This window comes from Notolepis coatsorum, assembly GCF_963971535.1.
Source record: "Notolepis coatsorum genome assembly, chromosome: 10".
Lineage (NCBI taxonomy): Eukaryota > Metazoa > Chordata > Actinopteri > Aulopiformes > Paralepididae > Notolepis > Notolepis coatsorum.
The window spans coordinates 64,847,832-64,874,715 of NC_140174.1; the positions used below are offsets into that span (position 1 = coordinate 64,847,832).

At 42.4% G+C, this 26,884-nt stretch overlaps 1 protein-coding gene across 1 annotated transcript; it reads left to right on the plus strand.

Moving 5' to 3' along the window:
• Positions 1–1,501: 1,501 nt before the first annotated feature.
• LOC311235590 (interferon-induced protein with tetratricopeptide repeats 5-like) lies at positions 1,502–26,586 on the plus strand (the record flags this gene model as incomplete). Its single annotated transcript, XM_084323055.1, has 7 exons — positions 1,502–1,506; positions 15,417–15,599; positions 17,184–17,373; positions 19,992–20,168; positions 21,684–21,785; positions 22,246–22,387; positions 26,564–26,586. 7 exons carry the CDS (start codon positions 1,502–1,504, stop codon positions 26,584–26,586), a joined length of 822 nt encoding a protein of 273 aa, XP_084179181.1.
• Between the last annotated feature and the right edge of the window lie 298 nt (positions 26,587–26,884).

A 26,884-nucleotide genomic window follows, 5' to 3' on the forward strand; every position in this document is an offset into this window, starting at 1 on the left:
ACAAAGAACATGAACAAAGTCAATAGTCATAGAAAAAGTACACCTGAGCAGGTAACGAGGACAAAGACAATAGTCATTTAAAGGGTACACCTGAGCAGGTAATGTCATGGTCTGGTTTCTCATTCGGCACCATTCAAAGCCACACAAAGTTGTGGTGTGACCGCCGGCCTTCGGTTACAAAGACAAGTTAAATTAGTCTAACTTTGAGCTGCGAAATCATACAACAAATCTAACATGTTGAACCAATGTGAGAGGAGTATTTCCTGTGGCATCATTCCAACCAGTTTTGTCTTTACTGCTGCTTGTGAACCGTGTCTGGATTTTCTTTTCTTGCATCTTGCTTTAGGAAACCAAACAAGAGTTCTGGTCATCCTTTATCTCTCAGTTCCAAGTGCCCCATTGCTGGCATCATTTTTGTTGACATGGGTTTAAAGGTCCAACCAGTGATCGAAACAAACAAATGGGCAGCTCCACAACAAAAAACTGGTTATACAGGTTACCTCTTGTTTACAATTCTACTTTGATTACTGTTTCTGTTTATTGTTGCAACAACTTACCAAAACAGGTTCCTTGTACTGTTCAAACATAACTTGGTAATAAACATAATTTTTAATCTGAGGTAAATTGTTTTAAAATTTGTATTTTGTGTCTGGGAATGTTTTTTTTATTTTGGTAATGTTTGTAAACATTGAAGTAAAACTGATTTGTATTATGATTTACATTCAGTTAAGGAAGTTCATTATTTGCAGATCAACCTATTCAAGAATGTATGTGAATGAACTACATGTAGCCTACCACACATGGTAAAAAAAAAAGTGAACATAGGTGTGTAGTGAAGGGAACATATGGCATAATTTTGAGTGGAAAAAAAACCTTAGAAATGTGGGAATATAGATCTGTTGGACCATAGCCCAACTTTTGTTTTCCATATGAGTCTGGGAGAAAACGGCGCAACTAAGCAACTGGATGACGAAACTAATATTTCCATCCATTGATTGACTTTATTAACAGATTGCACAATTGTTAAGGGGATGCAGACCAGAGAAATACTTTCGTCTTGTTTACATCAGGGTCCCCCATTTTCAATTCATCATGACATTTATGACATACACGACATACAGTACTGTTACATCTAGACATTTATGACAAGATATACAAATATACAGTACTGTTTAAAGACAGATAAAAAAAATACATTCGAGGGGGAAGAAACTGTGGAGGGGGTTGTACGTTTCGAATTGCATTCTTTTCTCCGCGTCAGTTTCTAAAAGAGACACTCCTACATTCTGTAGCAAAATAGGTCTTGTCATAACTTTCGTTTTCCATATCGTCATAACTTTCATTTTCAGGTTGCCTTGACTTGTACAGACTGGGTTGATCGTCATTGCACACTCGCTTCTCGCTTCTGTTGCCTCGCCTATAGGCCTACATTTGCCTATTTGAAGAAAACGTTTTGCCAGAAAGAAACTCGACATCACAGGTGCGATTCCAAACCATTAAAATGAGGTACGTTTATTAGATCGAGGTTTTGAAAGTATTGACACTGTTGTTGTTGTTGTTGTTGTTGTTGTTGTTGTTGTTGTTGTTGTTATTGTTATTTAATTTTGTATATTATTATTATTTTTATATTATATTATTATGTTATCTAGTGCAAGTCAGTTGGAACTTGGAGCCAATAGAAGGAATGGACTGTCTTCTCTCTCTCTCTCTCTCTCTCTCTCTCTCTCTCTCTCTCTCTCTCTCTCTCTCTCTCTCTCTCCATCTCTCTGTCAAATTTTTTGTTTGTTACAAAGACTTAATTTCCTGTTAAGTCTTTGAAATTGTACCCTTTAAATGCCAGTGTTTGTGATGGCATCACAAATTATTGTAAAAAAAAAAAAAAATTATACTTTAGGAGCACTTTTTTTTGTTTTGCTATGCGACTTGTGAAGCACCTTGGTTGACACGTGTCATGTCTAAATGTGCTATACAATGAAATTAGATTTATTGATTGTCACAGTGATCTCCTGGTTGTTCCCCACTTAGGTTATCTAACTATTGCGTCGCCGCAATTAGAAACACTGGCCTGACCTGCTTCTAAGTTATGTGGCCTCAGTCGTAGTCATGCTTCATTATTTCTCCTGGGCTGTATGGACAGTCTTCAAACGTTTCTCTATTGATTGATTGATTGAAAACTTTATTAACAGATTGCAGAATGGGTACAGTACAGTACAGCTCAATACATACAATTGTTAAGGGGATGCAGACCAGAGAAAGACTTTCGTCTTGTTTACATCAGGGTCCCCCATTTTCAATTCATCATAACATATATCACATACATGACATACAGATAGACAGTACTGCTACATCTATACATTTATGACATATCAGATTTGCAAATACTGTACTGTTTGTGATACAAAAAGTGTCCAGAAAAAGAGTGTATATACATTTGACGTATAAACTGTACATTGGAGGAGGTTGGGTGGGTGGGGTGGGGTTGGTGGGTGGGGGCTGTACATTGGAGGGAGGGGGGGCACTGTACTCTGTACATTGGAATACTGACAAAGCCATACTTGGTAATTTACTGTACAACTGGGTTAAGACATTTGTAGGGGCCAGTTTCGAATTGCAGTCTCCCGTAGGTGTTCTTTGAGAGTTTTTTTGAAAGTGGGCAGTGATTCACATTCCTTTACAGCTTTGGGTAGGGCGTTCCACATTGATGTGGCATAATTGCGAAACGTGTTTAGTCCCTTGTTCGAGCCGAATCTGGGTTTAACATGATTTGTGGAGCTCCCTCTGGTGTTGTGATCGTGGTATTCACTGACCTTTGGGAAGTATTTTGACATGTACATGGGTACCTTGGTCGCGTAGTGTATCTTGTAGACCAGGCCCATTGCAAGTTGCTGTACTCTGTCGTCTACTCTAAGCCATCCTAGGTTGTCAAAGTGGGCCGGGGTGAGGTGGGTTCTAGGAGTCAGGTCAAGCAGTAGTCTGACTAGCTTGTTTTGAGATGTTTGTAATTTGTTTTTTAGTGCCTTTGAGGTGCTTTGGTACCATGAGGTGCAAGCATAGTCGTAGTACCCTTGAATGAGTGCTCCTGCCAGAGTCTTCAGGGTATTCTTGTTTACCAGAGAGGAGATCCGGTACAAGAATCGAGTTCGTTGGTTGACTTTTTTTTATTACATTGGATGCCATTTTGTCACAGGAAAGATTAGCCTCTAGGATGGAACCTAGGTAGGTAATTTCATCTTTCCTTGTGACAATATTGTCACCCACTGTAACCGAGAAGCCGTCGGTCTTGCTGAGTTTGTTATTTGAACCGAAGAGTATGGACTCTGTTTTGCCCATGTGTAATGATAGTTTGTTGTCGGCGAGCCATATGCAGATTTTGCCTAGTTCCGAGCTGAGGGCTTTTTCAACCTGTAACTTGTTCTTGTCAGAGACCAGCAGGGCTGAGTCGTCCGCAAACAGGAACAAGTTGCAGTCACAAGCTGACGACATGTCATTTGCATAAATTAGGAATAGTAGCGGTCCTAGTATGCTTCCTTGTGGAACACCACAGCTCACTGTGAGGGGGGGGGGGGGGGGTAGGGTACCGTTTACCTCCACCATCTGTTCTCTCCCCTCCAGGTAGGATTGTATCCAGCTCACTGATAAACTATCAAGACCTATTGCTTTTAGCTTGTCAATCAGAATGGTGTGATTGACAGTGTCGAAGGCCTTTTGTAGGTCCAGCATGACCATGCCGCAGTATTTGCCCGCGTCCACCTCTTGTTTGATGTGGTCGTTCAAATAGAGAAGGCATGTGTCAGTGGAGTGGGATGTTCTGAAGCCAGATTGGAATTCGTAGATTAGATTTATTTCCGCAAGTTACTTTTCGATCTGTTCGTATACTCTTTTTTCCATGACTTTCGAGATGGATGTAAGGATAGAAACAGGGCGGTAGTTGCCTGGGTCTAGTTTGCTGCCCTTTTTGTGCAGGGTGTTACTCTCACAATTTTGAAGTCCTTGGGGACGTGTCCCTGTTTTATGGAGAGGTTTATTATGTGTGTGATGACTGGGGTGATGGCGGCTGCTGAGTCTCTGAGGAATTTGGAGGGGATGTTGTCATGGCCAGAGGCCTTGCTCGGTTGGAGGGCGCTCAGCTATCACCTCTATCTTTCTCTCCAGTTTTCCTTGGTTTTACTTCTTACGGTCTCTCAAAATGCAATGTGCTTTATTTGTATTCATGTTACAATTCAATATTGCCAGTGTCATGGTGAACTGGGAGAGATATACAAATCTCTCTCTCTCTCTCTCTCTCTCTCTCTCTCTCTCTCTCTCTCTCTCTCTCTCTCTCTCTCTCTCTCTCTCTCTCTCTCTCTCTCTCTCTCTCTCTCTCTCTCTCTCTCTCTGTCCAGACAGCCAGAAGGGGGGCTATGTGAGACTGTTGTTCATTGACTATAGCTCAGCGTTCAACACCATAGTCCCCACCAGACTGGTGGACAAGCTGATTGAGCTGGGTCTGAGCGCCTGGATACTGGACTTTCTGAGTGAAAGGCCTCAGGCGGTCAGGGTGGGGGGTCAGACCTCCAACACCATCACCCTGAGTATCGGGTCCCCCCCAGGGCTGTGTTCTCAGCCTGCTATATTCACTGTACACACATGACTGTGTGGCCAGGTTCAGCTCCAACTCCATAGTGAAGTTTGCGGACGACACAGTGGTGGTGGGGCTGATCTCTGACAACGACGAGAAGGCCTACCGGGAGGAGGTTGATGTACTGGCACGTTGGTGTCAGGACAACAGCCTGCTCCTGAACATTGGTAAAATCAAGGAGCTGATCGTGGATTTTAGGAGAACACAGCAGGGGACACACACACCACTGTGGATAAACGGGGCTACCGTGGACAGGGTGAGCAGCTTTAAGTACCTGGGGGTCCACATCTCAGAGGACCTGACATGGACAACACACATAGACTCAGTCGTAAAAAAGGCTAACAGTTAATGAGGTTCAGAGTATCGGGGAAGATACTCCAGTCCTTCTACTCCGGAGCTGTAGAGAGCATCTTGACTGGAAACATCACTGTAGGGCTGTCTTAAATACTTCGAAGCTTCGTTCGATGGGCATGGGATTCGAATATGAAAATAAAATGCGACTATAATAAAAAAAAAATATATGATTTTTTTTTTTTGCAAAATCAACTCTGTCTCTCTTTGTTAATTACAACACGCAATGCTGTTTGTTATTTAAGATGAGGTTGGACTCGGCACTGACAGATTTGTGTTCATTGTGCTGCTTTTATAAAGCCTCAAATGACGGCTTACAATATTTCATGAAAGCAAAGTGTTTTGTTTGTCTAAGATTTAAAAAGGTTAAAACTTTACAGCACTGACAAAGTGCTGTACAAGTCCCACAACATAAAAAAATATATATATATTTCTTATTTTTTTTTTAATCTCGAAGCTTCGAATTAAAATCGAATCTCGGCCCCGAAGCTTCGAATTCCATTTTTTTTAAAGGTCAGCCCTTCATCACTGCCTGGTATGGAAACAGCAAGGCACAGGACAAGAAGGCCCTACAGAGAGTGGTGCGCTCAGCTGAGCGTACTACGGGTATTGCACTACCACCCCTGCAGGACAACAAGAGGTGCAAATCCAGAGCCTGCAGAATAATGAAAGACCCCCACCACCCCAACAACAGCCTGTTCAAGCTGCTGCGGTCAGGCAAACGCCTGCGCACACCAGCAACTAGGACAGAGAGACTTTGGCTCAGCTTCTTCCCCCAGGCCATCAGAGTCTTGAACACTGAACTCTCCACACACAAGCACACATGAGCACACACACAAGACACAACACAACACACATACTGTATACGCTCACACACTAACAGTCACTTTAGCACGCTCACACTCAACGGTCACTTTACACAATGGAAAGGTCACTTAAAAAAAAGAACGGGAGTGGTTCTTGTATAGTAATAGATGGATATAGCAAGATAGCATAAGGATATATAGTATAACTATATTGTATAGTATAGTATAGTATAGTAGTAGGGTACATAATGACCCAGTGCCTCATCCATAGCTTAACACTGTATTGCACTATCGCAGGACCTTAGCATGTCTTTTACCATGCATTTTTTTTAAACGTATGTGGGGTAGAACACATAGTAGCATACTACAAGAACCTAGGGGTCCACAAAGACGACTTCAAACTGGAAATGGTAACAACAGATGAGGTACTGTGGTAAATTCCCACAGACTTCCTACAATAATTTGAGGTTATTGTAGTACAATACAATGAGATTGATTATCTGGAAGGAGGAGGAAGGATCATACCCGATAGAATTGTTGGTCTCCTCATCTGACTTAGCAGATGAGGAATAAAACGTGTACGCCAGACAAACCAGAACTGTAGTTCAACTCAGCTGATTTATTTGAGCCAGGGCCAAGAGTGAATAAAAGGTTGCCTTTCACATACAAAAGATTATCAGAAAACATTAACAGGGCTGTCTGTTGTACAGAAATATCACAATCAGGTTTGCATCTCAAACCTCAATAATGTACATAAAACAGTCACTTGGTTAACATAATCTGAACATACATTAACCATACTGCACACATTATACATGAGTAAATCTGGTTTCTAAGATAAGTATACATTCTATTCTAACCAACCATGGGTCCATGATTTTACTCACATAAAATGCAGCAGCACAGTCTCTCTGGTGGAAGGAGCGGTGGAGCCCCCAGACCCCCTGGGGTTGGTCCGGTCTGAGAGCTCCCGAATTACCAAAATGTCCCCTCCTTTATACTACAATTTCTAGCCAAAATAGAATACAGTTCACTATTACAGTTGATCCAATCAGGCGTCTCCTGTGGGGGGTCTCCTGTGGCCGCTGGCAGCCCCTCCCCCCTGGGTTGTGGCGACGTGATGGGACAGCGGTGGCCCCCGTCGATGTGATCTTTTGAAGGGGCCTGTCTTGTCTCACAAGGGGGGGTGTGAATACGCTTTGACCCTTTGGGCTATTTACCATACAGTACTAATCTGATCACCTAGTGGGGGTGGAGAATAGCTCTCTGTCACCCCTGTTTCATCTATATTTAGCACTGAAAACCCACTCTGCTAGCCAGTATACAAGGTTATTTATGAAATTCAACTCAATATTACCACATTTCCCCGTTTTGACGATTCTTATCGTCACATATGATATATTGACTTGATTTTCTATACATTCTAACCATACATAATAAAATTCATTTTTTCCAAAATTAAAATTCATTTTTTCAAAATGTCTGCATTTTTCTTTTTCCATTTTTCTAATTACCCTACTCTGCCCTCATGATCCAGTGTTTACCACCTACTATCATTGGGCTTTGTTCCTCTGGGCCCTTTGAATATGCTAAAAACAATTAAAACAATTTAATCTAAACATTACACATTTAAAGTATAATCCATCACCATTTTTTTAAATTACAGTATTCGTTTACATGATCTGGGGAGGACACAGAAATTATTATTCATTCTTTCATACATTTTGCTTCTCCTCTCTTGTTAATTCCTTTTCCAAGTCAGCCCAATCACATTTTGCATAATCAACTCAGTTGGTCTTCTCACCTCTCCCCCCTTTTATGAACATCCCATGGACATAACAATACCTACCACCTCAGCGCACAGTCGACAGGGAGGGCGGAGCATCACGCAAGGAAAATTTTTTTTCACCATGTTGGCCATAACCTACACCTAATATTCTACCTACGTGTATGTGTTTAGTTTAGTACTCTTGCGTTGTGTCATAATCTATACCAGTTGTTACCGTTCAGTCACCTCCCGTTCAACATACCAATCAATCACACAGAGGCCCTTGTTCAATGCTTTGGTTGCACAGTCTCCGACCGTTTTCGCCCCCCCCCTCCACCCCATGTCGGCCAGCCTCAGCTGAAGCCAACGTCTGTAGGCCTGTGATCTCGTCATATTTCGAGCCATGACTGTATTTCCATGGATCTACAGATTTGTCCCAAACCTCCGGCCTTTGTATCCGGGGCTATATTGAAGGAGGGGCCGCGTCTACAAGCGACCTCTTTCCACAGTCCAACAATCTCCCACAGGAACTGACCGAACGGGCTCACACCATCGTGTCATAATCTAATGAAATGTATTCCTACACATTTTTCCCATGATCCCTCCACTTGTGATGGCCCATCCTCCCCCTCCGACTGAACTGCAAGGGAACAAAAACACAAAACAAATTTTCTTTACACAATACGTCAAATATTTCTCAAGAGAAGCCAAATGTTTAACCATTATGCAAACGTGATGGGACCACTTAACTGCCATCGATCTGATCCAATGTATCCCAGCCTCGATCTGTCCCAATGCATCTCACGCTTCAACAGTCCTCTCACCAGATCATGACAGAGAAACAACAAACAAAAGGCAAATAATCAAAAAAACATTCCAACAGATGTGAAAGCAAATCAATGAAATTAACCAGCTCCAACCGCAGACCACCTTAATGGTTATTTAGAAAGAAAAGAAAAGAAATCTAAAACCCTACATCTAAACCTCATCACACCTATCATCGTGATTTCGACACCTTTCAAGCCCGCACAGTCTCTCTCTACAGGCTCCATCCACACCCATACCAGACATTCAAAAGAAATCAAACCAAAATGAAAGTAATAAAAACAAACCCCTTCAGTAAAACAAACACTCTCTCTCATTCTCAGCCACACAGATCATCTCCATCCTTCATATTATAAACATATACTTTCACGCTGCTCCCACACTTGCATACCACCTGGCACACAATCATCTACCGTTCACACTGATCATTTGAAACTAAACAAACACTTCCAAAACTCTCTCTCATACAACTCATTAATCAACCACAGACCGACAATGGTTTAGTTGGTTCCTCCCTCTTCTGCTCTCCCATCAGGCTACACTCATTATCAGGCTAATACCATCTCTTCTTAATCTATGCACTCAAAAAGGTCTAGCAGAACCCCTTTTCAACCTGAAGTCACCCCAGCCTGCTAGAACTGATGACAACTCCAGGTTATTCCTTCAATCAAACAGGCCGCCCTAATCAAATGTAAATAACCTCATCTGATTTGGCTCCTACTCAACCGTCTCCTACCCTCTTCTTAAATTAGCCGCTCTCTGTCTCAACATTTCCCCCGTCATAAAAATAACTGCCAACTGTTCTCTCACTCTACAACTGTCTCCTGCATCTTCACCTCTGACCTCTCTCCTGTTGCATCTAATCTCACGCCATCCTGTCATAAAAAGAACAGCCATTGTAAGCAGCTGTATACACGACCCCCCTTGGGCCCTCCTGTAAACACCAAAAAAGGGTTAAACTCACACATTTCATCCCCCGGAGGCAGCTGTCCCCCAGAGTCTAAAAGTAATACATTTTCCCGTCCCTAACAGCCAAACACAGAAAAATTACAGACTAAACAGCAAATCATTACAATTACTGCCAAAACACCATCATACAGTCATCAAAACAGCATCTAACCCAAACCCCTTGTCACTAAATTATCCCACTGTGACCCAAGGATTTTGCAATCAATTCCTAATATAAACCATCAGCTTATGTAAATCAATGGCATTAAAGATATAACATTCTAACAGTATTTCAACATAACAATGCAACCAAATAACATATACGCCCACAAGCCTACATCATTAAATTATCATCCCCATGATCTAAAGACTTGCAGATAAACATTATCCTATTTAAATCAACGGCCTTAAAGCTATAACAAGTATCAATATCTGACATTTCAACATCAATGCATTCTATACAAGCATCTTAATTCAAGCTACATAAAACACAACATCATTATTCCAAGCTTACAATTGTACACGTTACACAAATTAAAAAAACTGGAAATGTCCATCAACTCTAATTATTATACATGTAAGCATCATTCATTTCAGCATAACATTATAGTGGTTAGTCCTAAATGCTCCTCTCTTCATACACGTGTGATAAATTGATTTTACTGCATTCTACTTTGTAGAACATTTTACCAATTTTCAATATGTTTTTAACTGTACTTATTTTTAACTACTCATTCCCCCCTGGTTAAAAATATACCCCTGTGTATCAAAGACAATAATACAATCTACCCAGTATAGCCGGTTTGTGAACTCCAGATTTATCATAGGCAATGTATCCATTACTTCATTTCTCCTCAATAGGCTCACTGTATTGTTTGCAGCCTAAGTAAACCCTTTATTGACTATCTCCCCTAACCTAACCACCATACATGTTACATCTCCTCCCCTGTTTACACAAAAATACAATGCACAATACACAAATACCGCCATATTACATAATGCAGAATATTCTCTTACCCGTTATTTCTGTCCCCTGAGCGAACTACTCCGAATGCACTAGACCCAATCCACGTCGTACCGCGCATGCGCAGTGGCAACCGAAGCGACTGTTATAACGTCGCTTACGACAACCAAAACCTGCCACGACATTCATCACGTTCTCTACCCCTTCCCCAACATCATTCTCAAAACTCTAAACGTAACATATGCCGCCCGCAAACGCCACAAAACACCGGCACGCAAGCTAACTAGCTTAGCCAGCTCTAATGTGACGTTCAAGGCCCTCACAGGAGCCGTGCCTTTCAAGATCCGTTCATCCACGCAATTCGCTCAGTACCAACCAAAGCATAAACAATTCACACAAGCTTAAAATAGCCAACCACTCTAACAGAAAACAATCTTTAAAAATTCTCACCAACCAGCGCCGCACACATAGTTCAACACGAATCCTTTCTCCTACCTACTCCGCCTCACTTTATAGCACCGCGAACGTTACATACCCTCCACAACACCATGACGTCATCAAGCAGCGACTCCTTAATATCACACACTACCGCTACCGCATCAATAATAACCCTCAAAACGGCCACAATCTCTCCAGTCTACGTCTAGATTCGCCTTACCTGCAATCGCCGCCACATTGTTTAAACAATTCTCTCATAATGCCATCGTAACGTCCCCAGTTTCACAGCGGACTCTTCCACAGAGCTAAGCCAGCTAGCCCCAACCACCAGTAGGACTCGCCCCAAACATATGTCCGTTGGTCATTAAAATATCATAACAAAACAACAATAAGCTCCTACGTTTCGCCAATCATTCATAACCATAGCCATAGGCCCCCATACAATTCCTAACCATAGCCATAGTCCCCATACAACCATTAAGTACTTATCAGTCAGTTCGACCGAATTGTTTTTGTATCACAGCGAACGTAATTAATCAACAGGCCGGTTTCGCTCAAGATTAAAAAGGATACTATGCCTAAGGACGGCAAATATATCTACATTTAAAACAGGCCGAGTGGTCCCTCTGACTCCAGTCCGTCCCTTCCCAAGCCTTGTCCTGAACACGCCGGCACCCTACACTTCTATTAATTACTACGTTTTTATTCTGTAATCGCACAGACCCCTGCGCTGATCATGCCAGGGTCTACCAATCTTTCACCATACTTGACTTGCATGTTCTGAAATAGTAACAGAGCCCTTAGCCCGACGCATTTATGCCCATACTGACCCACTCACGGTCCCCGTCCCGCCTATTCTGTGGCTCTAAGCAGGGTCATAATGCACATTGGACACAGCTCTCTTTCCATTTCAGAACAACCAAATCTCCTCAACTTACCCGCGCCCTCTTCCTGAGAATAATTTTAGGGCAATTACATACTCAGAACGCGCTCCTGTCGTATACACCAGAATAACCGTGCTTCCTAGCAAGAAAAGCCTTTTATCTGCCGTCATGCGACGCCACCCCCGTTATATCATGACCAGATAGTCTGTGCGCCACCAATACGCAATCACATTACTATAACATGAGGCCTTGTAATTACTTCAACTCCCATAAAGTATATTCCATACGAGTTAACCAACCCAACCCCCGTGGCCCGCATAGGCCGAGCCCGGCCTCCTGTGTCTGAATAAACATACAAACATAAAAAGCCCACGTTTGCATGTTCACTGCACAACAAGCGCGAACTTCATACCTCCGGACATCCTAACCTAAGACACCGCACCCCCAACCCTGCATGCAGAAGCCATATTCACCGTGGGCCCCAACCAGCGGCGTACACAACCAACCTTCATCCTGTCCCTCTCTCTCCTCCATTCAGACAACAAGCCCCTCGTCTATAACTCCAAACGCAGCAACACCCCAGCTCTTTGCCCCGTGTCCCCAACACACAGCAAGGTCCAGATATGATACATATGACAAGACCCTACCGCACCTTTTCAGGGGGAGACACAAAGGATGGGAAGAACGGCACCATTTCTGTGGTAAATTCCCACAGACTTTCTACAATAATTTGAGGTTATTGTAGTACAATACAATGAGATTGATTATCTGGAAGGAGGAGGAAGGATTCATACTTGATAGAATTGTTGGTCTCCTCATCTGACTTAAGCAGATGAGGAATAAAACGTGTACTCCAGACAAACCAGAACTGTAGTTCAACTCAGCTGATTTATTTGAGCCAGGGCCAAGAGTGAATAAAAGGTTGCCTTTCACATACAAAAGATTATCAGAAAACATTAACAGGGCTGTCTGTTGTACAGAAATATCACAATCAGGTTTGCATCTCAAACCTCAATAATGTACATAAAACAGTCACTTGGTTAACATAATCTGAACATACATTAACCATACTGCACACATTATACATGAGTAAATCTGGTTTCTAAGATAAGTATACATTCTATTCTAACCAACCATGGGTCCATGATTTTACTCACATAAAATGCAGCAGCACAGTCTCTCTGGTGGAAGGAGCGGTGGAGCCCCCAGACCCCCTGGGGTTGGTCCGGTCTGAGAGCTCCCGAATTACCAAAATGTCCCCTCCTTTATACTACAATTTCTAGCCAAAATAGAATACAGTTCACTATTACAGTTGATCCAATCAGGCGTCTCCTGTGGGGGGTCTCCTGTGGCCGCTGGCAGCCCCTCCCCCCTGGGTTGTGGCGACGTGATGGGACAGCGGTGGCCCCCGTCGATGTGATCTTTTGAAGGGGCCTGTCTTGTCTCACGAGGGGGGGTGTGAATACGCTTTGACCCTTTGGGCTATTTACCATACAGTACTAATCTGATCACCTAGTGGGGGTGGAGAATAGCTCTCTGTCACCCCTGTTTCATCTATATTTAGCACTGAAAACCCACTCTGCTAGCCAGTATACAAGGTTATTTATGAAATTCAACTCAATATTACCACAGTACTCAAAAAACTGAGCGCCCTCCAACCTAACAAGGCCACTGGCCATGACAACATCCCCTCCAAATTCCTCAGAGACTCAGCAGCCGCCATCACCCCAGTCATCACACACATAATAAACCTCTCCATAAAACAGGGACACGTCCCCAAGGACTTCAAAATTGCGAGAGTAACACCCCTGCACAAAAAAGGCAGTAAATTAGACCCAGGCAACTACCGCCCTGTTTCTATCCTTACCTCCATCTCGAAAGTCATGGAGAAAATTGTATACGAACAGGTCGAAAAATACATAGCGGAAAAAAATCTAATCTACGAATTCCAATCTGGCTTCAGAACATCCCACTCCACTGACACATGCCTTCTCTATTTAAACGACCACATCAAACAAGAGTCATGCTGGACCTACAAAAGGCCTTCGACACTGTCAATCACACCATTCTGATTGACAAGCTAAAAGCAATTGGTTTTGATAGTCTATCAGTGAGCTTAATGCAATCCTACCTGGAGGGGAGAGAGCAGATGGTGGAGGTAAACGGTACCCTATCCCCCCCCCCTCACAGTAAGCTGTGGTGTTCCACAAAGAAGCATACTAGGTCCGCTACTGTTCCTAATTTATGCAAATGACATGTCGTCAGCTTGTGACTGCAACTTGTTCCTGTTTGCGGACAACTCAGCCCTGCTGGTCTCTGACAAGAACAAGTTACAGGTTGAAAAAACCCTCAGCTCAGAACTAGGCAAAATCTGCATATGGCTCGCTGATAACAAACTATCATTACACATGGGCAAAACAGAGTCCATTCTCTTCGGTTCAAATAACAAACTCAGCAAGACCGACGGCTTCTCAGTTACAGTGGGTGACAATATTGTCACAAGGAAAGAAGATATTACCTACCTGGGTTCCATCCTAGAGGCAAATCTTTCCTGTGACAAAATGGCATCCAATGTAATAAAAAAAAGTCAACCAACGAACTTGATTCTTGTACCGGATCTCCTCACTGGTAAACAAGAATACCCTGAAGACTCTGGCAGGAGCACTCATTCAAGGGTACTACGACTATGCTTGCACCTCATGGTACCAAAGCACCTCAAAGGCGCTAAAAACAAAATTACAAACATCTCAAAACAAACTGGTCAGACTACTGCTTGACCTTACTCCTAGAACCCACCTCACCCCTGCCCACTTTGACAACCTAGGATGGCTTAGAGTAGACGACAGAGTACAGCAACTTGCAATGGGCCTGGTCTACAAGATACACTACACGACCAAGGTACCCATGTACATGTCAAAATACTTCCCAAAGGTCAGTGAATACCACGATCACAACACCAGAGGGAGCTCCACAAATCATGTTAAACCCAGATTCGGCTCAAACAAGGGACTAAACACGTTTCGCAATTATGCCACATCAATGTGGAACGCCCTACCCAAAGCTGTAAAGGAATGTGAATCACTACCCACTTTCAAAAACACTCTAAAAAAACACCTACGGGAGACTGCAATTCGAAACTGGCCCCTGTAAATGTCCTAACACAACCCCCTCCAATGTACAGTAAAAATGACCAAGTATGGTCTTGTCAATATTCCAATGTACAGTTTTGCTTGTACAGCTGTACAGTGTCCCCCACCCACCCCTCCTACCCACCCCCCCCCCCCCCCCCACCTACCCAACCTCCTCCAATGTACAGTTTCTACGTCAAATGTATATACTTTTTTTCTGGACTCTTTTCGTATCACAAACAGTACTGTATTTGCAAATATGGTATGTCATAAATGTATAGATGTAGCAGTTGTCTATCTGTATGTCATGTATGTCATATATGTTACGATGAATTGAAAATGGGGGACCCTGATGTAAACAAGATGAAAGTCTTTCTCTGGTCTGCATCCCCTTAACAATTGTATGTATTGAGCTGTACTGTACTGTACCCATTCTGCAATCTGTTAATAAAGTTTTCAATCAATCAATGAATCAAACATTATGCCTGTATGTCTTATTCTTATTATTTGTATTATTGCACAATCGCTGCGGGCATGACCACCTGCATTTCACTGTATGCCTTGTATGCTGTGACAAATAAAACTCTTGACTCTCTCTCTCTCTCTCTCTCTCTCTCTCTCTCTCTCTCTCTCTCTCTCTCTCTCTCTCTCTCTCATCTCTCTCTCATCTCTCTCCTCTCCTCCAGTTCCAGTGATGAGATCAGTGCTCTGAGAGACAGGTTGTTGAACCTGGAGTGTCGTTTCACCTGGGCCCTAAATAAAGAAGACATTGATATAGACATCCTCGGTGTCCGGCTCCAGGACCGTATAGATCTGTTGAGAGAGAAGGACGAAGTTGCTAAATTCTACAGCTTTATGGCTTACGTCAGGTAGACAGACATGCATAACACTCTCTCTCTTTACCTCTCCTAACCTCTGCTCCTTTCTCCATCCTCCCTCTACCACCCGCTCTACTTCCCTTTCACCCAATTTCCCATATCAGACATTCCTCCAGCCTTGAAAACGTGGCTACATTGATCCAGGTCTATTATACAGATGTTGTTTAAATACATCTTTCTTACTTTATTGTCTTGTACATTTTCTCTCTGCACATCCCTCCTAGTTAAAACATCCACACAGTCCCACACACACACACACACACACACACACACACACACACACACACACACACACACACACACACACACACACACACACACACACACACACACACACACACACACACATATGCATTTCTTCAGAGAGGTCAGAGTGCATGTTTGTGGTTAAGTGCCTTGCTCAAGGGTGCATTCGTAGAGATGGTGGGCACTGTAGATGTGATTACCATTTACATTTTACATTTAGTCATTTAGCTGACGCTTTTATCCAAAGCGACTTACAAGTTCTGTACGACAAGTCATCAGGAAGGGTACAACTCTATCAGCTGAGTAACAATGTTCATCAAAGTGTTGCGTGTTACAGTGTAGGTTAGTTTATTAGGACAAGTGCATGACAGTAAGGTTAGTTAGGGTTAGATATATATATATATATTTTTTTTTAAATATTTCAGATAATGGTTGAAGAAGTGCGTCTTTAGTCGACGGCGAAAGATTGGACGGGTTTCGGCTGTCCTAACTGGGGTGGGTAGTTCATTCCACCATTGTGGGGCAAGGACTGAGAATAGGCGACTTCTCTTTGATGACCCTCCCGGAGCTTGGATAGGAGTAGGTCTGAGATGGCCAGAAGATGCAGAGCGTAGGGGTCTTGAGGGTGTGTAGTTAGAGACCATTGACCGGAGGTAGGCGGGAGCGGTTCCCTTTGTCGCACGGTATGCTAGGTCGAGGGCCTTGAAGCGGATACGTGCAGCAATGGGGAGCCAGTGCAGGTCCCTAAGAAGTGGGGTTACCAGCCACCCTCCGCTTGCTAGCTCACAACTGGAATACACTCTTGTGTCATTAGGTTTCAAACCAGTGATCTTTGCAGCCTGACATGTCAGACCCATGGAACGTACGAATGCAGGCAAGCTCCATAGGGTCTGAAAGCGGCGCATTGAGAAATAAACAAATAGTTTGCCGGAAAATGGTTGTCAATAAATGTCATCATGGATTTGCCTGAGTTTACAACTGGTATTTACCACTGGTAGTTTACCACTGGTATTTACCACTTGGTAGTTTACCACTGGTATTTATCCCTTGGTAGTTTACCACTTGGTAGTTTACCACTGGTATTTACCACTTGGTAGTTTACCACTGGTATTTACCACTTGGTAGTTTAATACTATTTACCACTTGGTAGTTTACCACTGGTATTTACCACTTTGTATTTACCACTTGGTAGTTTACCACTGGTATTTACCACTTGGTAGTTTACCACTGATATTTACCACTTGGCCATTCGAGTGCAACTTCCTGGTGGTAAACCAGTTGACAAGAACCGTTTGAACGCACCATAACCCCCTTCCTGTTTTATCCCAGGTATTTGCAGGGTAAGCCAGAGGAAGCTGTGACTTTGCTGTGTAAGTCAGTGGAACTGACCAGAGAACATTTAGAAGAGGACAGTGAGAGACAACTCATTGTGTCGTACGCTGACATGGCCTGGCTGTACTACCATATTGGAGACTACACACAATCACACACTTACTGCCAAATGGTGGAAGGAATCAAGGTAAACCAACACAATAGGCTGGGGGAATATTACTTTTTATCATTCATCTCTTATCTGTTTTACCATATAGTTATTTTTAGACGCAAAGCACCTGACAGACTGGCACCTCACTCACTCACTCACTCACTCACTCACTCACTCACTCACTCACTCACTCACTCACTCACTCACTCACTCACTCACTCACTCACTCACTCACTCACTCACTCACTCACTCACTCACTCACTCACGGTTCGTCACTCTGGCCCTAGTGGTGGCTCACAGGCGTGGCACCTTTTGTAAAAGCATTTTATTTAACGAATTATAATAGAACATTTTGTCATCTGAATTAATGATATGAAAATATGAAGTCAGATTGTCTGATTGTCTGTGAGCCTGGCGCACTACCATGAATTATTTGAGCGCTTGCAAGGTGGTGCACAGAACTGACACACGCACATGTGCTAGACCAGGGGTGGGCAATACATTTTTACAAGGGGCCACATGAGAAACCGGAACTATGTTGGAGGTTTGAACCAACAATAACTTGAACTTAAGTCTGCTCAATATTCATTATCTCCCATTGTAAAAAGTAGTAATTATATATTTTTTATTTTTTAGATTAGCTGCTACTGGTAATCAGAAGAATAAACATATACAAATATTCCAAAGGGCTGGATGGGGCCCCCGGGCCGTAAAATGCCCAGGTCTGAGCTTGACCATCAATTTGGCTTAAAGCTTGCAGTGTGATCATAGCCGGGGTGACTTCTAAAGAAAAGGAACTTGTCATTAGAACGGTAATTGCAAAATTTTAATGGTAAATGCCAAATGGCTGCTTTTTTATATAGCGCTTTTATCTAAAGCGCTTTACAATTTGTTACTCACATATTACCCATTCACTCACACATTCACACACACACCGACGGCGGAGGCAACCATGCAAGGTGCCAACCTGCTCATCGGGAGCAATTAGGGGTTATGTGTCTTGCTTGTGTCTTACTTCATATATCTACTCCATTCACATATATGCCTACCACTTGTATCTATTGCTATGTCCGCCTACTACAATCTCATGAGCTGTCTAACGCCTGTCCCGTCTCCCTGTCACCCTATGACTTGCTGTCCTGGAGTGTTGACCGGAGTGTTGGACGTCCCGTGACGAAGGCCGGGAGGTTGCGACCCCCTCTGCGTGCCCCCCTGTCTCCGGAGGTCTCGTAGTGGTGACCGGAGTGCCGGATGTCCCGCGATGATGTCGGGGAGTTCGCGACCCTCTCTGCGCCGCCCCCTATCTCCCTGTCTCCGGCTGTCCCTGAGCAACAACCGGAGTGTTAAATGTCCCTTGACTAAGACGGGGAGGACGTGACCCTCTTTGCGCCGCCCCTGTGCCTCAAATAGATTCGCTATCAGCTCTATCTTTAATCTTTCAAAATGTTCAGTTGCTATCGCTATTAGCTCTATCTTTAATCTTTCAAAATGTACAGTTGCTATTGCATGCACTCATCTGTGTTCCACTACACACATGAGTGCATGCTTACCAACTGTCCGTCTGCAACACTACTATCACCAACATCTAAGAAGGGAGATCCCCCCTTGAATGGCCCTTCTAAGGTTTCTCTCCTCCACACTGCCTGTGGAGCTTTTTTCCCTATTGTTAGGTTTTAGTTAGTTTTTCCTTACCTTCGCGTGGGGTATGTCTGGGAGTGCTTGCATTCTTTCATTTATTTGCATTCATCTAAAAATGTTTGGACCTTATGGTGTTCTTGTTCTGTTCTTGACTTATTGTTATGTTTTCTTCTTGACTTGTTTAAAGAAGATCTGTACGGCCCATGGGGACATTAACGTGTGTTGTCGGGCCCTATAAATAAATTTGATTTGATTTGATTTGACACACTGCCCGGGAGGAGCGGGAATCGAACCGGGAACCTCCGAATTGCCAGACGACTGCTCTACCTCCTGAGCCACTGTCGCCCCCCACTGCCAGTAAAATGTTGTAAGATGTTCTACCGTAAATGTCACAAGGGCCCAGTCCTCTGAGGTACCATAGCTGAATACCATGATCTGAAATACACAGTAAATGCATAAAGAATATGTAATACATTATATAGAATCAATGTATATGCTTCCACAGCCAGCAGTCCAAATTATGAACATTGATTTATTTACCTAAGCAAATTCTTATATTGATGTTGAAAAAAAAGAAGCTGAATATTGTGATATTTATTTTGTTCCATAGTGTTCAGCCCTACCCTACATCACACACACACACACACACACACACACACACACACACACACACACACACACACACACACACACACACACACACACACACACACACACACACACACACACACACACACACACACACACACACACACACACACACACACACACACACACTCATTAATTTGTTCCTTCATTCATCACTTAATTGCCAGTCACACACATGCTGCCAGAATTGTCAGAAAGGTTGTAGCTGTTTTCACTCATCCATCTTTCTCTCTATTTCTCTTTTTATGCTACCCCTTATCTTCTCTTTTCCTGTCTTTCTCCCTTATTTACTCCTTCTCCCTCCCTTCTTCTCTCTGCCCCACAACCTCAGGAGAATTACCCTACAGGTACAGCTGCATAGCTCCAGCCAGAGGTGTATGGAGAGAAGGGCTGGACCTTTCTAAAGTTCTCTTGGCAGTACCTCCAGAAGGCCATGGACTGTTTCCGCAACGCAGTGAAACTGCAGCCTGACCACAAGGAATGGAACAGAGGCTATGCCATAGCACTCTACCGCACAGAGAGATCTACTGCAGACAGAGTGGAGGTAATGTAATTATTACAAATGGTAACTGACTGTTTTGACTGACAATATGCATTAAGCATTGGGTATATTGCTGTGCATTTTTATGTCCACGGAGCGTGACATAATAATAATAATAAATTCAATTTGTACCGCACTTTATATTTGTGAAAATCTCAAAGTGCTACAGGAGATAAAGATAAAAAGTTAAATGAATAAAACAATTAAAATGAATAAAACAACCAATGAAATGGAAGAACATAAAAATAATAAAATGAATAGAAGTAAAAATAAAAGTTAAAGAATAATTCAGGCAAAAGCCTTGTTAAAAAGAAATGTTTTTAGGCCCCTTTTAAAAGCCTCAACGGACTGTGGTGCTCTCAGGTGGATGGGGAGAGCATTCCACAGTGTGGGTGCGGCAGAGCAGAAGGCTCAATCGCCCATGGTGTGCAGCTTAGTCCTGGGGGCTTTGGGGAGGTAGGCTGTGCCGGAGCGGAGGGAGCGTGAGGAGGACTGGGGGGTGAGGAGTTCCTTGAGGTAGGCAGGGGCACCACTGTGTATGCACTGGTGAGTGAGGAGGGAGACCTTGTACTCGATCCTGTGTTCCACGGGGAGCCAGTGAAGTGATCTGAGGGTGGGGGTGATGTGGTCATATTTGCGCACCCTCATCAGGATCCTAGCAGCGCTATTCTGGATGGTTTGCAGTTTTTGAATGCTTTTACTAGGGATCCCGATGAGGAGTGCATTGCAATAGTCCAGCCTGGAGGAGACGAAGGCGTGGACGAGTTTCTCAGAATCTGCCAGAGTGAGTGAGGAACGGAGTTTAGGGATGTTTCTGAGGTGAAAGAAAGATGTCTTGCAGAGGTGTTTGATGTGAGTTTCGTATGTGAGGTGGGGGTCCATTTTCACGCCCAAGTTGGTGACAAGGGTGGAGAGGGGAATGTCCTGACCGGAGAAGGAGATGGTGATGATGGATGACCGGACCTGGTGTGGGGTACCGACCAGCATGGCTTCTGTTTTGGAGAAACCTGTGGTTCATCCACACCTTAGTCTCCTCCAGGCAAGTGGTCAGTGCGGGGGGTGATGAAGGTGATGATGGTGTAATCCGGATATACAGCTGGGTGTCGTCAGCATAACAGTGGAACGACACACCGTGCCGGCTGATGATGCGGCTGAGGGGGAGCATGTATTGTATAGGGTGAACAGCAGGGGGCCGAGGACGGATCCCTGGGGGACACCGCAGGTGACGGGGTGGTTGGAGGATGTTGCGCCTCCAAGGGAGACACACTCAGTCCGACCAGCCAAGAGGGACATATATCTATCTATATCTATAGCTCTCAGCTTGAGAGACCTGTACCACTCACCACTGAGTAATCTGGTAAACAGTCAGATAGAGTAGCTAAACTGTGATAGTTAATGACATTTTATACTGTATTTGCCACAGACTGCTATATAATCTAATTAAATAATGTTACAAATAAATTACAATCAAATAGAATAAAACAATGTTAAAATATATATTAATCCATGTCTTCTTAGTTCAGCAGTGCCGAGCAGAGCCAGGCCATCAAACAGCTCCGGCGGGCTGCAGACTTGAACCCTGAAGATGGATTGTTGATGGTTCTCTTGGCTTTAAAACTGGTAATCTATAGGAAATACAGAGAGGCAGAGGACCTGGTAGAGAGAGCCTTGAACTCCTACCCTTCCTAACATTGTAACTATTCACAAGCGAGTTTAGCTCAAAACCCCGCCCCATAGTGTGACAAACTGTCATGGCCTCCATTATCATGTTATGATTGGGAGTTGCTGTTAATAAAACAATCCTATTTCAAGAGCACAGTTGTGGAACTATTTGTTGGCGGAGCTAAATAAATGGTTAACTAAACAAACAAATCATATATAATATAATAATATGTTGTCTCTTATTACTGTTAACTAATAAATGGTGATTGTAGAACTGTTGTATAAAATCAATATCACACTCGAGGTTGTGCTGCTATGCTGAATATTGTGTGATATTACTTAATTCCAAGGCTTCATTCTACTGTGATACGCCAGGTATATAAAACTACCACCTTTAAACTAATTATAACTGCTACAGGGGGATGCAAACAGGTCTATTGGCTTGTTCAAGCGAGTGCTGCAAGGAAGCAGCCAATCTGCTTTCATTCACCATATGCTGGCTCTCTGCTACAAGGCCAAGAAATCTGCTATGTACCGCAATGCACCTTACCATGGCAAAGGTACACACGCGCACGCACACACACACACACACACACACACACACACACACACACACACACACACACACACACACACACAATCATAAAATATGAAACATTATAAAACAAGAAGCTCAAATCAAACAACCTCGCACTATGTGCAGGCAGCCAGGAGGGCCTATTTCCTTTTACAAATTATTCATTAAATTATTAAAGGTATAGATAACATTCCACCACTAGATGTCGCTGTAGAGCACCAGATTTTTATTTATCCAATCAGGTGCATTCAACGTGGGGAAATAGGGAGGGAAGTGGGGAGGGGATACATGTACGCAGGCAAAATGTAAACAACAATGTTAACTTTGGACCCGCCAATATTTTTTAAATGATAAATTCATTAATCAATCGTTTTTTTGGGGGGGGAAAGCAATACCTTCATTCCATACCTCTCTAAAAGCTTTGGATGTATTATTATAATTGTTTTTAATGATTACTCTACATACAAATGTTATCTATAGCACCTTTAACTCATTCAGCGCCATCGCTTAATGAGCCAGGGGGCGCTAGAATGCCATCGCTTTAATCAATGGGGACACTGCAACATTTGCGAGTGCTTAAAATATATCTTATATTATAGCTATGGGTCTAATACACCCCGTCGATTGTCAGTTAGTTGCTTCCAGTCAACATGCACAAAACAGATTGTTTTTTCTTCCGTACATTTCCGTTTTATACCGTTTTGAATATAGTTTGGGTGCTTCTGAGTAATTCCAGGAAAAGACGCGGTAATAACGTTTTAGCGTTGTAATTTTTCGCCTGATTATCGAATCTTCCTGAAATCAACGCTAGATTATCATTATTATCCTTCCTCGTGCATACATGAAATGGTCCTCGTAGTGGGGCGCTCGCCCCCACCCCCACCGCAGCCAACGGTAAAAAGCACATACACATACACACAGATAGCTTAGAAATATCAGATCAACGCAAGATCGGATATATAGAGTCCTTACCTGGTCTCTGATGTAATGCAAAAGAAATAATCCAATTATCTGATCGCCATTCCAAATACTGCTCGTGGAGCTCCGTCCCACATTGTCCGGCATTGCATATGAAGGGGGGCAGCATCGCAGATGTAACGTTGTAAACGCTAGTTCTGCCGGAGTATTTAAACCCTGCCCGCACGGCTCAGATCGTCCCAGAAAAGAAACTACACCATTTCTAATGGAGTGCAATACCGGCTGGAAGGCGTAGGCGGCGGTATTTGCCCTTTTGCGAGCTCAGACCCATTCCCAATGATAACATCAGGCTGGATGGATGAAAAATGAATGGATATAGCTAATAAAAGAAATAACGAACAAAACCAGACTATACTCGTGATTGGCGCTGAACGGTTGGCGAGTTAACCTGACTTTACTCGTGATTGGCGCTGAATGAGTTAACAAAAACAGTTTAAATTGGAAAGTCTATAACTTCCTGCCATACATGGTGACGTGTTTTATAAAAGCAGCAGCTCACTCCAGGCTGTAATATATTGTGATATATCTATAAAACGTTAAATATTTTGTATCAAATAATACAAATAATTTCTTAATGAGACCAAAGGCCTTTTTTCCAGTGACAATGTTTAATTCTTCATCACGGTGATGATATGCGGCATGTAAAATGTTGTGCCACTGTAGTCTAGGTTGCAGCCGTAGCCCTTGTCAAGATCGACTGAAACCAACTCGGTTGAGTTGAGCCGAGTTCAGTTGAGTTGTTTCCTCACCTTCTCTAGACTCTGAGATTCAGCGATTGAGAAGTCAGTGTATACATCATCTGGAGGAGGCCATAAGGGTAAAGAATAGCTTTGTCTCTGCTATGGCTGAACTGGCACTGCAGTATGGAGAGGGAAAATATTTCATCAGGTCTACTATCTATCTATCTATCTATCTATCTATCTATCTATCTATCTATCTATCTATCTATCTATCTATCTATCTATCTATCTATCTATCTATCTATCTATCTATCTATCTATCTATCTATCTATCTATCTATCTATCTATCTATCTATCTATCTATCTATCTATCTATCTATCTATCTATCTATCTATCTATCTATCTATCTATCTATCTATCTATCTATCTATCTATCTATCTATCTATCTATCTATCTATCTATCTATCTATCTATCTATCTATCTATCTATCTATCTATCTATCTATCTATCTATCTATCTATCTATCTATCTATCTATCTATCTATCTATCTATCTATCTATCTATCTATCTATCTATCTATCTATCTATCTATCTATCTATCTATCTATCTATCTATCTATCTATCTATCTATCTATCTATCTATCTATCTATCTATCTATCTATCTATCTATCTATCTATCTATCTATCTATCTATCTATCTATCTATCTATCTATCTATCTATCTATCTATCTATCTATCTATCTATCTATCTATCTATCTATCTATCTATCTATCTATCTATCTATCTATCTATCTATCTATCTATCTATCTATCTATCTATCTATCTATCTATCTATCTATCTATCTATCTATCTATCTATCTATCTATCTATCTATCTATCTATCTATCTATCTATCTATCTATCTATCTATCTATCTATCTATCTATCTATCTATCTATCTATCTATCTATCTATCTATCTATCTATCTATCTATCTATCTATCTATCTATCTATCTATCTATCTATCTATCTATCTATCTATCTATCTATCTATCTATCTATCTATCTATCTATCTATCTATCTATCTATCTATCTATCTATCTATCTATCTATCTATCTATCTATCTATCTATCTATCTATCTATCTATCTATCTATCTATCTATCTATCTATCTATCTATCTATCTATCTATCTATCTATCTATCTATCTATCTATCTATCTATCTATCTATCTATCTATCTATCTATCTATCTATCTATCTATCTATCTATCTATCTATCTATCTATCTATCTATCTATCTATCTATCTATCTATCTATCTATCTATCTATCTATCTATCTATCTATCTATCTATCTATCTATCTATCTATCTATCTATCTATCTATCTATCTATCTATCTATCTATCTATCTATCTATCTATCTATCTATCTATCTATCTATCTATCTATCTATCTATCTATCTATCTATCTATCTATCTATCTATCTATCTATCTATCTCTTTCTTGAAGTCACCAACTGGGCTATTCTTGTCCTGAATACTCAGAACCTAATCTGCTAATTCTACTCTGCGTTGTGTGTAAACCTTAAAAGCCCTGTGGTACTTTAAAAAACCAGGAAATGGTTTTACACGACGGCAACAAAGAGGCGGCTTTTGAAGAAAGAGTCATCGAGAGGATTTAATGTAAGAATCCGTTTTTAATGGGATCCAATGACAATTTACAAATCAAAGATTTGAAAGAACAATGCAATGAGTCCTGCCGGATGCAGTCGCTATGCCGAGGGTCGTCAGAACTCAGTCTAAAGTTCACTTTAACTAACTAAAAAGCATCAATCTCATCTCGGCTCCTTCTTCGATGGTCGATGGTATGCGTCTCAATGCGTCGCCGCGGTCCTCCATCCAGTAGGGGGATTAATGTAGAGTGGGTGTTGCTCGCTCCGTGTTGTTGGTGGGATTCTGTCTTCATCTGATTCTTCATCTTGATCTGAACCGCGTACTTTAAAGACTAAACTCCTCCCCTCTAGGATACGTCAGACTTTGCGTCATGAGGGCGGGTCTTTCTATGAGCCAGAGAGCTTCCGATTGGAGCACCCATGTTCGTGACCGTTTTTAGCCTAACGTCAAGTTTGATTGGCTGAAACTAGGTGAAACTAGGTGACTGTCTCTTTGAATAGACATGTCCCGGAAAGCCTTTTAAGGTATCGTTTTGCTGGAGGACCCAACTGTACTTTTAACAGCTGCAGTTTGGCAGTTTCTGTTGGGGGAAGTAATAAAACAGGTCTGGTGTCAGCCCCCATTGTCTTCCACCAGCCCAAAAGTCTTATCAGGGGGGGGGGGGGGGGGGGGGGGGGTATGCGGGCCATTCTATTGTGTAGGTGTATTTAGTCAACAAGCCGTTTCTATTAGTCTATTATATCTGAGTTTCGGCCTGGGGAAGTGAGACAGAAGTCGGTTGTGTCCTATGTGCTAACTCAACTTTATATCACCTACCCTCCCCCTCTGCAGGCGAAGAGCAGCGACCTTTGTGAGCTAGAATGTATGTTGCAGTGCTTTACCAATAATGTCTGCCGGATGCCTGCTCCTTGTACATGTAAATACATTTAGCCTGAGAAACTACCACAGGTCCCCGGTTTGGGGATTCTTTATCCCCAATATTCTTGTTAGTATTTTCTCAATCAAACTGTTCACACAGTGTACAAATACCTTAACCTTTTAACTGTGTAGCCAAATCACATGAAAACCAAATATTTAAAGAATTCTTCTAACGCACAGTTCATCTTTGTTAGTGTCAATTGCTTTCAATACCCGCGTTAGTCAGGCCATGTG